This window comes from Calidris pugnax, unplaced genomic scaffold (genome assembly GCF_001431845.1).
Source record: "Calidris pugnax isolate Ruff unplaced genomic scaffold, ASM143184v1 scaffold207, whole genome shotgun sequence".
In the NCBI taxonomy this organism is placed as follows: Eukaryota; Metazoa; Chordata; class Aves; order Charadriiformes; family Scolopacidae; genus Calidris; species Calidris pugnax.
In genome coordinates this window covers 1,077,422-1,092,991 of record NW_015090931.1, presented here as the reverse complement: position 1 = coordinate 1,092,991, position 15,570 = coordinate 1,077,422, and the positions used below count along the sequence as shown (strand labels likewise).

At 39.3% G+C, this 15,570-nt stretch overlaps 2 protein-coding genes across 3 annotated transcripts in view; one reads left to right on the top strand and one right to left on the bottom strand.

The window, feature by feature from the left end:
* Positions 1-12,693, top strand: part of LOC106893577 (riboflavin kinase-like) — a 35,756-nt gene extending 23,063 nt beyond the window's left edge. The window contains exon 5 of one of the 2 annotated variants that reach the window (XM_014951656.1): positions 11,421-12,693. In XM_014951656.1, coding sequence (XP_014807142.1) covers positions 11,421-11,432 — 12 coding nt within the window. In that variant the 3' untranslated portion in view covers positions 11,433-12,693. Of the gene's footprint in view, positions 1-5,790; positions 6,129-11,420 lie in introns of those variants that run through there. The other variant, XM_014951657.1, reaches the window with a different exon arrangement.
* Positions 1-15,570, bottom strand: part of PCSK5 (proprotein convertase subtilisin/kexin type 5) — a 303,186-nt gene that overhangs the window by 8,502 nt on the left and 279,114 nt on the right. The window contains exons 28-33 of the mRNA XM_014951658.1: positions 8,226-8,309; positions 7,017-7,212; positions 4,529-4,746; positions 3,258-3,491; positions 2,527-2,754; positions 699-876 (exon numbers count right to left, since the gene is read on the bottom strand). Of these exons, the coding sequence (XP_014807144.1) occupies positions 699-876; positions 2,527-2,754; positions 3,258-3,491; positions 4,529-4,746; positions 7,017-7,212; positions 8,226-8,309 (1,138 nt within the window). The remainder of the gene's footprint in view (positions 1-698; positions 877-2,526; positions 2,755-3,257; positions 3,492-4,528; positions 4,747-7,016; positions 7,213-8,225; positions 8,310-15,570) is intronic.

The window sequence follows — 15,570 nt, the reverse complement described above, 5'->3', positions numbered from 1 at the left end:
TCTCCAGCCACTCTGCCCCCAGCCTGTAGCGCTGCAGGGGGTTGGTGGGACCGAAGTGCAGGACCCGGCACTTGGCCTTGTTGAACCTCATCCCGTTGGTCTCGGCCCATCGATCCAGCCTGTCCAGATCCCTCTGCAGAGCCTCTCTACCCTCCAGCAGATCAACACTGCCACCCAGCTTGGTGTTGTCTGTGAACTTACTGAGGGTGCACTCGATCCCCTCGTCCAGATCATTGATAAAGATGTTAAAGAGAATTGGCCCCAGTACTGAGCCCTGTGGGACACCACTCGTGACTGGACGCCAGCTGGATTTAACTCCATTCACCACCACTCTCTGGGTCCGTCCCTCCATCCAGTTTTTAACCCAGCAGAGGGTATTCCCATCCAAGCCATGGGCAGCCAGTTTCTCCAGGAGGATACTGTGGGAGACTGTATCACAGGCTTTGCTGAAGTCCAGATAAACAACATCCACAGCCTTTCCTTCGTCCAGCAAGCGGGTCACTTTGTCATAGAAGGAGATCAGGTTTGTCAAGCAGGACCTGCCCCTCGTGAACCCGTGCTGGCTGGGCCAGATCGCATGGGTGTCCTTCATGCGTTGCATGATGGCTCCCAGGATGATCTGTAAATGGGGCAAAGTGATCTAGTTGCTCAAAGCTCTCTCAGTGGTGTAGCTCTTAGCTAAAGATCTTGGACCTTACCCTGCTGGACACTGGTTTACACATCCTTTTCCCTGTCTGTACCAGCCTGGTTTGCAGGAAAGGCACTGTGAGCTGTGTTTTCCAGTGCAAGTGAAACAGGCGCTGTGGCACGGGGAACATTGTCCCTCATCGCTGTCAACATAGTACCCATCTGGGCATGTTCCAACACAGGTTGTATCTGCACAAACAACAATGGAAAATAACACATCACTTTCAGTATTTGCTGCTATAAAACATCTCAGAACACTGTGTTAGAGCAAGCTCTCTAACAGGAGATGCTCTTAGAGCATGTACCAGAACAAGAAAAGAGAATGTTGGAATATAGTAATTATTTTTTGTTTTTCTAAGTCTTGTCAGTTCATTAGTCCTCATTTCTGCATTTTAGATGCATTAGCAGGCTCTTCAGAACAGTTAATGTTTTATCTTTGGAAAATATAAATGCATAATACATAACAATGAACAGCAGCTGTCATTTCTTTCAGAATATACAAAAGATGAAACAGTAATTAGGAAACTTTCTGTCTGCATTGCCATTTTCCTAAGGTTTCACTCCAAACATCAGCCTCATTGCATTCTGTATATATGATAAATCTGATGGTTAATTTGAGATTTAATGACATTTGTTCATTGGTCTTTACCCCTGTCTGTGGCTGCTTCTTTATGTTAAGGGAATAAATGCCTGTTATGCTGCCGAATGAACAAGGTACGTCCCACTTCTTCACTGAGAATTCAGAGGGTCATTAGAATAGGAGTATTGAATGAGAAGCTAGGACTGATGCAACTAACTGCAAGTGCATCCAGCTAAGAGAGCAGTGATCATTAGTAGCTTGTACTCATTATCCAGCTTGTCTTTACAGTTTTGCTGCTTGAGTTGTAACTGGGCAAAGGAAGATACTTCCTCTTATTTCTATTTTTCTTACAATTCTTTCTCCACTCCAAGATCATTATTTACATACTTCCATCAACTTTGCCCATTGTAATGGTGTAAAGCAGCTGCATGTGTTGATAAAAAAGATGAGTCTGATGCAAGACCTAAGAAATTTAAGAATGCAAAATCTGCATCAGAATTTGACTCAAAAAGCTCAGGTTCAGTTTTAATTCAAACTCTCAAACTTAGATTTTTCCTGCATGAAAGATAATTTTAATAATTTTTTCTTCCAATGATTTTCTAAAATTTTTATTTTATCTTTAATGAATATGCAAAGAAGTAAAGTTTAAGTCCTGGGGTTTTACATTTTTTACCAATTTGTTTCTGAGACAATACATTCTTTTGCTCCAAAGTCAGAAAAGTTGTTTTGTACCCCAGCCATCCCCTAGATACTGACATAGTGATCCATGAACAACTTTATAACAGCTCTGCTTAAGTATTACTTTGCTCATCAGATCTCTGCAGTGATTAAACATGCCAACATGAAAATGTGAGCATTTTGTGCTCCATTAAAGAAAAAAAAGGCCAAACAAACAAAAAAACCCAACCCAAAGCAAGCTAAGGATATCCCTCTTGTCTTTTTTAGTTTTGTTGTAGGAAACAACAGGAACAGTACCTACCAAGTAAATGAAACATACAAGTTTTGTTTGGCTGTGGAGTTTGTTGCTACTTAGAAGTCCTGCTTTAGCCCCGGTGAGTGGCAGGTGCAGTCTCACAAAGAGTTTCCAGGTAACCCTGCAGAAGTAATTCTCTCTGCACAAGTTATCTACTTGTCAGGTCAAGTTTGCAATATTTAGGTTGGCTGAAGCAGCCCCAGATGTTTCATAAATGTGACAGAAACTTGCCTGTTTTGTGCTTTTGGTGGAGAATAAAATCTAGGGGCGGGAGCAAGACACTTACTGAGAAGATAGCGGTTATTTGCACAGCTGAGACACTCGTGTTCAGTGGGTCCTGAGCAGTGGAAGCATTTCTTGTGACAAGACTTGCAAGACTGAGTTTTCTCATCGTAGTACTCAGTGTGAGAGCAGTATCCAGATGCCACACAGTGCCCATCGTAGTTCAGCATCAGGCCGTTTCTGCAAGTAAGGCAGGCAGTGGAAGAACAAGTCTGGCATGTCCTATTGCATGCTGAAATAGAGAAACAGTAGGAATGTCACCATTTCTTGTTGCATTTGAGGTAATTATTTCAGCTTTAGTTTTGGAAGGGCAGCCATCATCTCAGGATGAGAGGCTGATGGAAACAGAGTGATAGAGCTGCTTCTGCGTAGTCAGACATTTTACCATTTTCAGTCTGAAAGCAGGTTAATGCATAATGCTTAGATTTCCTTTTGCACTGGAACTGCTTTTGCTGAGCAGTTGTTCTCAACATACTGTCGCCAGCAACACTCACCATGTTACCTTAGCAGTTGCCCGTAAAATTAAATATATCTAGCTTTCCTACCTCCCTCTCAGTTTTCTCCATTTTTTGCTGTTCTAAGATCTGCCTTGTTATTTTTCTGCATTAGCTATCTCCTCTGTTTCCAGGACACTGACAGCAACATTAGCCAGCACATGCAGCCTCTTTGAAGGTAGTCTTTAATGAGACCCACTTGTATCTCAGTACCATCCTGGGAAAAACAAGAGCTGCCAACCTTGACAGTCTTTAGTGGCTTCTTCATAGTAGGTCCCGTCAGGACACTTGTCAAAACACGTGCCACCGTAGAGGAAAAAGTTGATGGTGCACTCGGTGCAGTCGTCCGAGTCCGGCCCGTCACAGTCCTTGCAGTTTGCATGGCAGGGAAAGCAGTGCTTGTCTTCAGCGTAGAAGTGAGGAGGGCAGTCCTGAACACACTGCCCCTCGTGCAGGAAGAACTCATCCATGCACTCTATAGAGGACAGCAAATGACAGGTAAGCAAACAAGCAGCAAATTCTGACATCCCTAAGAGAGGAGGTGAAGAAATCCTAGGAAACCATAAATCCTGCAATGCGTGTCATAACAGGAGGTAAGAAGACAGCTTGGGAAGGCAGTGTTTTCTTTGTCAACTCTTTCCCCACCAAACTGCCCATAATAGCCCAATCCTCACACAGCATCTTCTGTGTTGCATCAAGAGACTGAGAAACCCAGTCACCTCTTCAGCTTTGCTGATATTAACCAAACTGTGCTGCCACTGAATATAGGTGGACTTCTGCTGAGATATTATATCTGCATTATGAACTTCGTACAAAATCAGAGATGTCCACATCTGAAAATCTTTTGGTTTATTATTAAAATGAGTCTGGCTGAAATATACAGACCTGAATGTTTGTCTTTGGATAGAGCTGGTATTCAGTTACTAATTTTGAGTACTTGGTTTAATAGTTTGTGGATAATTTTTGTTTGTTTGTTTGTTTTCATCCATGTTTACGTTTTTGGAATGGCTTGCTCAACATTAACTATCCTGGAGTTTTTCATGGGGGCATTCAGACTCACAAGGATATCCAAGGCTTTCCTAATATGTTTCATTACAGACATTTCATTTTCTACCATGAGTATGCATTTGCAAAAATGGTAAAGAGATGTGAAGTTCAAACAAACTAGGAAAGAAACATTCTCCTTTTCACATTGGTGTAAATGTGTATGCAAATGTTTAGGCATGGATACACTAGGTCAGAATTGCAATCAAACCAGAAGAAATCTCCAAAGGTCAACAGGAACAGGTAAAGCAATGTGAAATCTTTACAGATTAATGTTTTAGACTGAGTCTTATTATAAAGCACTGATTGCTTAGCTGCTATCTTAGAGGTTAGCAATGATATATACATTATTTTTTTATTATTATTTCTGCTCATTAGAGAGCTTTTTCAGATCTGTTTTTCTGTCAGTCTGTCTCTAGGCAGTTCCAGATGGATTTTAGCCAAGTCAAGACCAGTTCTTTATAATACCTTTGCATGTTTCATTGTGAATGCACTCCTGACACATTTCAGGGCAGTGTTTACAGATTCCTTCAGAGGCAAAATGCTTCTCTGAACAAGTAGGTTTACATATCCCATGCTCCAGAAGCAAAGGACTTTTACAGGTCAGGCATTTGGATGCACTTTCCATGCATGTCTTACAGGATTCACTGCATTCCTTGCAAGTCTCAGAATCATTAAAATATCCCCTGTTGAATGGAAACAAACACAAAACATTCTGTCAGTCAATGTATAGTTATCAAACAACTCAGGCTATAAAAATTATAAATGAGATTTTCCTGGTATACACGTTTCACTGGATCAAACAGGTTTCTCACCCAATTTGTTGCCCATCCTCCACATACATCCCCTCTGCCTGCGAGCATAAAATGCACATGGTTAGTGCTATGAAAGAGTCTGGCATCCCTTTGTTCTTTTACCTAGTGTCTAAGGGATGTTGGATTTTCTTGCTCATGTCTTGATTTCCCCCTTAGGAAGGGGGATAGATAGGAAGATCTATAATGTTTGGGAAAAGAAAAAAATCTCTAGTCTTGCACAGCTGACTCTCAACAGTAATATCAGGGAAAGACAGAGAAGTACAACTTCTGTGGCTCTAGAGGGCAGAAAGAGAAGAGAAAACTCTTGAATTGTGAAGGCTGGGGAGAACAAGGAGGGTTGGGTTTGAAAAAAAACCCCAACAAACTGAAGTAGTATCTGCATTTGGTGATAGCAAGATAGACACAGTGAACAAGGAGTGTTTTACTGGTATCTGCGGTGTGAGAGCCATGGTAGACAACCATGGCTGGGACTATTAGTCATAAAGAAAGTAAAACAAAAAAATGTGCCTGTATTTCAGGAGCAGGGGGATAAAAAGAGGGACTGGATGCAATCCAATCTGCCTACACTCTCAAAATGAAAATTTTAGAAGCTTAAAGGAAAACCAAATCCACATTTTGAGATGATGGCTCTTCCATATATTTACAGCCATTGATTGGCTGTAAGGAAGAAGTTGACATAGAAAGTAGTTCCAGAAAGTGTACTTCACATTAACAAGTTCATTCTTCCCTGTAGAGGGGAGCTTTTCCTTTCCTTCTTGGAGATGATCTTTCCAAAAAAAGGCTGAGGAGATGCATTTGGAGGAAGTTTAGAGAAGAGATAAGAAGAACTGTGCTTGCTGTCTATTCTCATCTGTCTTCTAAGCTTTGCCATGATCCTGCATCTATTTCTCACAGTCCTGTCTTCTCTTCTTCCAGTCTTAGGTACTCAGGAGCCCAGTCTCTCAAAATCCTCTGTCAGAAATTATCAGTGCAGCAAGCCAACCCCTTCCATCCCCTACAGCATGAGTAAGGGAAAGGTCAAAACTCAAAAAAATCCTAAAAAAAATAATCTCATATAATCCTCTGCTTCAGTGGAGAGTCGTTATGCCTCAAGAACTTTGCCTCAGAGACTGAAACCAGAATTTAACTTGGGTGAACTTTGTTGAATGATGTCTAGGAAGTCATTATTTATGGTCTAGAATTTGGAAAAAAAGGATGGTAATAACAGCTGAAAAGACTAGTGATATATCAAAAGGTTGAAATTTGTTGTACTGACCCCATGTGGGATAACTGTTGGAATGTGTACTGGGAACAAATGTATTAATGGAAAAACATTATCCTTGCTTGTATGCCACAACTTCTGATATTAAAAGTTGTTTCTGGACTAGAGTAGGCTTTAGTGTAATTACTTCGCATTTAGTCTGACATTTAACGATAGGAATCTGTTCCAGTGGCCATTATTGACTTATTTGACAAACTTAGCAGGAAAGTACTGCCAGAGAATTTGTACTGAATGTAAGAAAAGAAGGAGCTGCATATTTTTCTAAAGAAAAAGGCTAACCAAGCAAGTTATTCATATTGCATAGCACAGATTTTATGTGTATATGTAGGTACAATGGACGCTGATGAAAAAGAATGGAAACAGGAGAACCTGATCTTCTCATGTTGCCTGATCTGATATCCATCTTTCTCTTTGAATTTTGTTTATTACAGGAAAAAATAAAGAATATAAGCCAAAGAGAGAAACACATCACTAAGCACTGTATTTCCATAACAGAACTCTGATTAGCCACTTTCTGGGTTCACAATCCTGCTCCGTACTACATTGAGGAAGGAACAAGTTAGGAGAATAACTAGAGGCCTATTTTCAGTCATCATAAAGAACCACCCTGAAATACCATGGTCCTATTGAAGTCAATGGGATCTGTACCTTCTGTCATAGGATTTAATGGCTAGTTTCACTTTTGATTTTGCACTTTTTCTCTAAGCAAGAGAAAATGCTGTTTTTCAGGCCAGTTGAAAATGACTTTAATCTTGTGGTAATTTCTGGTGGTCTAGGTTACATTAAGGGACCCCTTGAAAGGTTTATAATGGATCTGAACTTTAAGGAGATGAAGCACAGTGAGAAAACAAGAAGCAGTCAATCAGCGGGAGATACTTACTCAGGGCATTCCTGGAAACATCTGCCTTTGTGGAGGAAGAGCGGAGGGTCCTGTTCAGCCTGACACTTCTGACAGTGCCAGTGGTTGGAGCACACCTCACAGCCGTCCATGCACATCTCGCATTTTCCATTTGCAACGTTGCCAAAAGTTTTTTGAGGGCACAGAGGAACACAGGTATCATGGATAAGAAATTTTCCTGGCAAAAAGGCAACCCAGGTGGGGAAAGGCACCAATTAGGAATATATTTAAGGATTCCTGCCTTGGATGACTATAAAAAAAGATTCTAATTTAGAAACATAGAATCACAGAATGGTTTGGGTTGGAAGGGACCTTAAAGATCATGGAGTTCCAGTCCCCCTGCCATGGGCAGGGACACCTCTCACCAAACCAGGTTGCTCAAAGCCCCATCCAGCCTGGTCTTGAACACTTCCAGGGAAGGGCCATCTACAACTTCTCTGAGCAACCTGTTCCAGTGTTTCACCACCCTCACCGTAAAGAATTTCTTTCTAATATCTAATCTTAATCTCCCGTCTTTTGGTTTACAACAATTACCCCTCATCCTATCGCTTTCCTCCCTGATAAAGAGTTCCTCCCCATCTCTCCTGTAGGCCTCCTTCAGGTACTGGAAGGCTGCTATAAGGTCTCCCTGGAGCCTTCTCTTCTTCAGGCTGAACAACCCCAACTCTCTCAGCCTGTCTTCTCATACGAGAACTGCTCCAGCTCCCTGATCATTTCGTGGCCCTCTGCTGGACTCATTCCAACAGGTCCATGTCCTTTCTGTTCTTTCTTGAAATCTAACTTTGTGATGCTTAAAAACATGAATAAAACATTCTTTAATCCATTTCCCAAAGTAGTTTGCTCAGCCTTCACTGAAATTTAAGTTAGAAGGAATCACCAGGATTATCTAGTATGTCTTCCTCATAAATCTATATTCAGTAAATCCTGCATCATGTCTAAAAATTTTGATTGCAAAGAAAGAAAAGGAACAACATTCACCTAACAATTTTTTTTACTCGTATTGCCAAGGACATATGCTTCATTACTATCTGATACCTGACTTCATCTGGGGATTATCTGATTACCTGCCTATGCTTTAAGCTGTCAAAGAACTTTCTAGTGACCATTGATGAAAATATTCCCTGAAAGTGTGTAGGATACAGAACATTAAACCTCTTGCAAAACTTACCCAGAGAAGCTGAAATGTCTTACCTTCTGGACATGAAGTACATATGCCAGCAGATTTCTCACAGGTCCTACATGAAGGATCACAGGACTGCAACGTTTTTAATTCATCTGGGGTGAAAGGAAAAAAAAATTCTATTTTCTACTGTCTTACAGGCTGGTTTTGTTTATTTCTCATCCCTTTAAGAGGACTGTTTCCTATGGCTTTTTCTAAGCTGTTTTAAAAATGTACCTCTGTGAATTTTTGGAATTCACAGAGTTGAAGAACTTGATGATTGTGGTCAACTCTACTCTCTTAAATGGTAAGTTAAGAGTTGCTATAAATGAAAATATAAACATGCTGAGATCGACTAATGCAATGTTCTGGACAGCTCACAACAAATATGAACAATAGCCTAGCTTAAAAATATTAGTTTCAATGTAGTGCTTCAAAACCAAATCCAGATCTATGATCATAATAGATTGCAAACAGAAAGAGCTAGAAAGTATGTACATTTGGAGAACTTGGTGTAGTGAGGTATTTTCGTGAAGATTTTATACTGGCTGGTTGCAGAACACCATTGTGCTGTAATTAAGGGGGAGAAAACTCTGAAGAGGAAGGAGAGAGAAATGAGTCTTTGGAAAGAAAAATCTGTTAAATAGTTCTCCCCAGATCTATTGCCTGCTATTTCCCTCCCAAAGTGTTTCACATGATTTTTTTATGCCTTTGGAAAACTAAGACTTTGGTTATGGTTTGCATAGACTTTACTCAATGTGTTACTCAACTCCAAAATGAGAGGGAGATTGGAGGATCATACTTAATAGAGAGAAAGTCTGCAGTGCGACATGATAGGTCACACAGCACGCAGCTCTGTATTTTGATTCAAGCAATTGTAACAATGGGTAAGTGGGTGTTTGATGAAAAAGTAATTGTGGGCCAGTGGACAGAAGGCAGTAGTCTTTTGATTTTGCTGAAAATAAAAAGTAAAGAATAAATCAAAAGTTGGTTGCAGATTGAGCTCATCTTTCCAATTAAATGCGTATGTGCATAACGTGGCACAGGGGCAGAAGAAGGAGTGATAATAATAAAAATATTAATAAATATTATTATTTATAAGCGTACTAGTAAATGAGCTGGGCCATAGCTATCTCAGTGAAAGAAGTTAGGTCCACATTCAATGTGGCTAGGAGATGGTCCAATTCAGCACATCCATGTCTGACTCTACCAGCAGCTCAGAACATCTTAAAAACTCTCTGCTAAAAAATCTCTCAATATGATGTCCCTGGCCAGAACAAGAAAAACTCAGGAGGGTCCAGAGACAGCACGGCAGGTCAAAATCTGGCTGCTCACACAGTAGGGCACTCAGCAAAGACATGGTTAGTCATTCTTTACCAGGACTACTTGTGACTACCGGTTGCACGTGGTAGTGAAAACCTGTAGTGTTGCAACTTTTGTTGGTAACCAGCATAATTTAAAGCAGCTCCAGACATAGCAGGAGATTAGGAGAGTTTTCCTTGCCATGACCCTTCTGGCTACAGCATCTCTGCCCTCCCTGAACAAGGGCCTGAGAGTGTTTGCCGGGTCCAGGCTTAGGCCATAGGATCTGCAAGGTAATGTATGTAACAGAAGAAAGCTGCACACCATCAGGGTGAATGTGGGTTGTGATGGTACAGACTGGAGACTGGGCTTGCCCAGTCTGAGGCTGACAGACGAAATGCTAGACCCTTGTGTATACCTCACAAGACAGCAAATAACTTTAGTCTTGGCTTTAGTAGCCAGGAGTGTTGGTGGCCATGGTGAGTCAGAGACCTATCAAGGACCAAACCAGGGGGAACTAGGGTAGTATTTCATTAAGTGCCACTGGAAGACCCTTTTCTGCTCCGAAGATACAGAGGCCTTCTGGAGATAGAAAATGCCTGAAACTGAATTTTTACACGTGCAGCCCCAAGTACTTCTAAACAGCTGACAAAAAACCCCTGGGTATGACCACACAGAAAGGCTGTGTCACCTGTGTGACTTCATATTGACCATAGCTGGAACCTGGGGGGTATAGTATCAGGTAATTATCAGTGTGTAAAAATGAAAACCTTGTCTTTGGAAAGACAAGAACAAGTGACGAAGGTACAGATTCTCTGGCTTGTGGAAGAAGAAAAAGTGGAGGTGATATATAAGCATTGGGTGGAAGGGGAGGGATTTACACAGAGGTAGTCACAGAGTAGGAGAGACACAAGGAGATGTCAGTGTGTGAAGCAGTGCTACCTAAAGCAACAACAAAATTCGCCATCTTCTGGCATCAACAGAATAACTGAGACGTCTGTGCTGGGACTCTTTGTGATGACGTTCCTGCTGCTGGGGAGGCAGTTGTCAGGTTCATTGAACATTTAGGGTGAAAGGAGACTTCTTGAAAAATCCTGGTTAGGCTCTGTACTTTGCACGGTGAATGTATAAATTATAGATTAACAGTTGTGTGGTATAGGGAGTGAAGAGCTAGAGTTACAAACTTTAAAAATTCTGGTTTTGCTTGTCGATACATTTCGTCCTTCTTGAAGAGAACAAACATTTTGTTCTGCTTTTTTTGCCCTTTTAAGTGTGTAGATGTGGATATCTTGTAAGGCTTTCTGCGATAGCTGGTCCTGTGAGTTTAGATAGTTTCTGTCTTTTTCTGATTATTTTATATGGCTTTTTTTTCCTTGCTGAAGACCTATTTTCTATATTTCAGGTTACAACTTGCTGTTCCAACCGGATTCTAGTCCGTTTAAGTGACCCTGAGTGTAGGGGCCTCTCTCAAGCCTCTAGACCATACAGCACAGAAGCATTTTGAGTTTGATAATCCAAATAACCCTCAAAGTAACTTGCTGGTGACCATTCCTTACTCTTGTCTAATGCAGAAATTCAACGTCAAGATTTTTTTGGAGAGACCACTCCTGTATTTTCCTGACTTTTCATCATTGAACAAATTCTTAAAGAGTATCCTTCCTTATATAATCTGTAAGGATATAAGGAATATTCCAGAAAAGTTGGATGTTTAGTGGTAATATATTTTCTGTTCTCCTATTCTTAAATATGCAGGCCTTCTCTCTTTCTCTGCTCTTGAGATCCCCACTGGCCTGCAAATCCTAAGATTTTTCCCTTTTATAGACTAGTCATTTGTCACTCTCCGAAAAAGAATATTGAATAATTGATGATATATTGCACAGCCATGTAGTTTTTAATTAATGTTTTTCACTTCACTTTACTTCTAGAACCTTGGCTGAAAAAAAAAGAACATCTGTTCCTGATGCCTGCCTGCAGTTGGACATTCTCCGATCCTCCAGCAGTTGCTTTGATAAACCTTCAGAATTTGTCAAGGCAGAGTTCTGATTTTTGCACTGGAAATTTCATTGGCCTTTTTCTAAATAAGCAGTAAATAATATGAATTTTCATTTCCCTTTTCAGCAGCTTTGCAACCAGCTACCTTATCCTGGCTTATGTTTTATTTTTTTAAAATCCCTACTGGGTAGTTTTAAGTGCTGTAATTTAATATCAGTTATGCGTATGAAGAAGCAAGCCAGAAATATTACTGAAGTATATACTTCCCTGGCAAGTATATGTTGCCAGGGAAAAAGGACCTTGATCCTGGCAAGAGAGTTAATGTAATATAAAAAGTAAATAGCAGGGAGGTAAGGTTAAGCAGAGAAGCTGCTAACTACTGCTGAAGAATGTCAAACATGCTCATTGTTTCTAAAACAATTCAAGCCATACTATTACAAATGCAGATCTTTTTCAGTGAACTACTTTTTATTTCCATAAAATCCTTGCCACTTTGGCAGCATTTGTTGTTTTCTGCAATATTTGCTAGTTGCCACCAGAGGGGAATGTACACAAGCAATTGGGCTTCTAATAGTTGGCACTGGAGGCAACCTCTAACTTTCCAGTCAAAAATAACACTTAAATGCCCCAACTTTAGTATTGACAGAAGAAATCGTACAATTTTTATATATTTTTTTAATTTTTGGCAGTTAAAGCGAGTTTTTCCTTTGATAGAGCTCTTACTGACTGGAAATAGACTTTCGTTTAGTAAAAAAACACCAACCCAACACATTTAGAATAATGTGAAACTTTTAAATGTCATTTTCTTAAATAGCAAAAGGTTCCCCAAATGGGACAAATGTGCAAGAGATGTGTTTACAAAAACCTGTGCAAAGTACCTGCAATAATATAACGAGAGCTTTTCAAAGAATAGCCTTACAAAGCTGAAAAATGGTCATGAAAATGTATTTCCTTGTTTTTTGCACAGATGATAAATGGAAAGCTTGGAAATGACTGTTTTTAGCTGTTGGGTTATATTTTGCTTTCCCCTAAAGGATGCCATTCTGTACTTGAGTATCCAGCTTTCCTTTAAAATTTCATTTTGTAACTCCTATGATTGTGAGTGAAACTTGTATATGTAGAAGCCAGAAGTCTAATATGTAGAGTTGTAAACGGCCCATATTCTAGAAGTGGGACATTGACTTGAAAATATACTGTATTCTATTATCATACTGTTCTGCTTTTGTTTTTTTAAAGGCCAAAACATATGACCTACTCAGACCTACTGAGCTGGTTTTGTGCTTAAGCATGTATCCCTTCTTGGCGTTTTTTTTGTGTACTTGAGTATCCAGCTTTCCTTTAAAATTTCATTTTGTAACTCCTATGATTGTGAGTGAAACTTGTATATGTAGAAGCCAGAAGTCTAATATGTAGAGTTGTAAACGGCCCATATTCTAGAAGTGGGACATTGACTTGAAAATATACTGTATTCTATTATCATACTGTTCTGCTTTTGTTTTTTTAAAGGCCAAAACATATGACCTACTCAGACCTACTGAGCTGGTTTTGTGCTTAAGCATGTATCCCTTCTTGGCGTTTTTTTTGTGTTCTTTTTTTGGTGATTTTTTTTTTTTAATTATTATTTATTGTATGTTTTTTCCCCAAAGAAAAATGCCTTCTATTTAAACTCTATTCAGGCCAAAATCTGACTCAATGTCACATTGATTCTTGTGTTTTTGTCAGAATGACTAACAACTTTGACATACACCCAGCTATGTTTCTCCTATTTCTTTCTAGAAACTGAGAAGCTGCATCACACAGTGCCATTTCTTGAGCTAAGGTTTACTGAAGCTCTGAAGCTACCAAGTGCTCTTGCCCATTCAGTCTTTTGAAGGGATTATCAAACTGGGAAGGAAGGGAAATACTGAAAAAATACATATTTTTTTTATTTTTTCTCTCTTGGGCCTATGCAACATGAATGAGACAATGACAGAGTTTCTTGAAACCTAATACTGCAAGACTTTAACTGTGACACCAGACTTAATTGAGGAGAAAATTAGTGAAATTTTAGCTCCTTTCAAGCCCGGAGTCCCCATACTTCCTTTCTGGTTGGTTAAGTGATCTTACTTTGAACTCCCAGATTTTTTTCAATCTGATTTTAGAGAAAGACTAAATGAGTCCTCAAAAATATTCAGGGTAAAAAATGTAAGTCCATGTGGAAAGAAGTGTGGTCTTCTTTACATGCTCAACACTGGTCTGGAAAATATTAATTTTTAAAGAAACCCAACACAAAAGCCTCCACAAACCTGAGGACATATGAGCAGAGATACAGCCATATCTAAAGAGGCACACCTTTAAATGCAGTAGCATTTCACGTACCTTATCCTACCTCCTCAATCTAATTTAAACGCACAACTGCATTATAAGAGTTCTTACTAGTATACTACTACTATATACTATACTATACTTTGTGCTGTCTTTCTTGCTCTCTTTACCTGCTCCTTATGCACAATGGATCTTTATGCCAGGTAGCGCAAACAATAAGTGTTCAGACTGAAAAAAGATGGTTTGTTTTCTTCATTTTAAATCATGTTATTTATTCATGCTTTTCTATGAGTAAAAGGGGGGCTTAAAAACTTGTATTTTTAAGATGCTATCAAAGTAGGTCCCTGTGTACATTTGCTAACACCCTTAGCTTCTAGATGTTGACTTCTAAAAGGAGAGTACTTTTACAGTATATTTTATTGTCAGACCGTGGCACAATTGCTGAGTGAGGAATGCAGAAGGAAATTAAGTGCCATGGCTGTTTGTAACTGTAAACACATTCCTTTTAGAAGGTGACCTATCTAGCTTTTACACTGTATAGTGAGATGTGATTTGAATGTGATCCAGTTGAGATGTTACTTGGTTTTTTTAGATTTTATTCTGCACGTGGCACTGGCCTTGCAAAACTGATACAGTCATGAATAAAAACACAAATCCAGATTACGTATCTCCATGAGGTAATTACAATTACATAGACATGGTAAAACATAATGAAAACAATATACACATGTAATAAAATACTAGACCTATCCCATTTTGAAGACTTATGTGAACTGTAAATTTAAGGAAACTATAGGAGTACTGAGAAGTAAATCACAATCCTCTATAACCATTAATTCCCAATCTAGTTATCTTGAACAACCATAGTATTACTTTACAAACAAATAGCTAGAATATGAAATTGGCATGCCTAAGAACATATGGGATAATTAATCATTTTTGCTTGCCTGTAGCAACCTGAAATTTCACATATGGATAAAAGGACCTTAAGAAAGTCTCCTAACTGTTCCCGTCATGTTCTAATTCTGCTCTCAAAATTTCATAACATTTTCACATTTGGAAGACTATGACCCATTCTCTCCTCATGCTGATTTCTCTACTGTCTTCTGCACACCCGGTTCCTTTTTTTTTTTTCCAAGTATTCTGACACCTTTATGTGTACATATACATAGCTGTATTAAGGTCCTTTTAAATAATCTTTTTAAATCCTGAATTATTGTTTTCTCTCTGAAAAGTTTTCTGAGTTTTCTCTCAGTACTTTTTTACTGGTTTTGTTTTACTCTATGTTTAGGAAAAGTAAAATATTCAAGATGGATGCAGTTGGTCAATGGCTGCTTGTGGGAGGTTGCTTTTATTTTTTGGGGTGGTATGTAATAGGAAACAGAACCAGCTGCTATTAACTGTGTAATTTACTACAGTGTATATTATCTGCATGTAAAGAAGCACATATTCCATTTTGAGTTTGCATCAGAAACAGACCTCATTCCATACCCATTGCTTTCCTTTTGAACTTTTCAGAAGAATGCAGTAGACTAAACCGTGTAACCGAGGAACGAATGAGATTTTAGGGTGCGGTATTTACAGTGAACAATAGGCAAAATGAAGACCTGACCATAACTTGCAAAACATCTAATCCAGTTGAAAGGGTGTGTGTATTCACTTGGTGAATCAAGCTTACACTAGTGTGTCTCCTGGCTTCCAAAGTCATTTCATCATCTGGTACATGAGATAAAATACAGATGTTTCACGCTAGAAACACAGAAAACACAGAGCTCAATC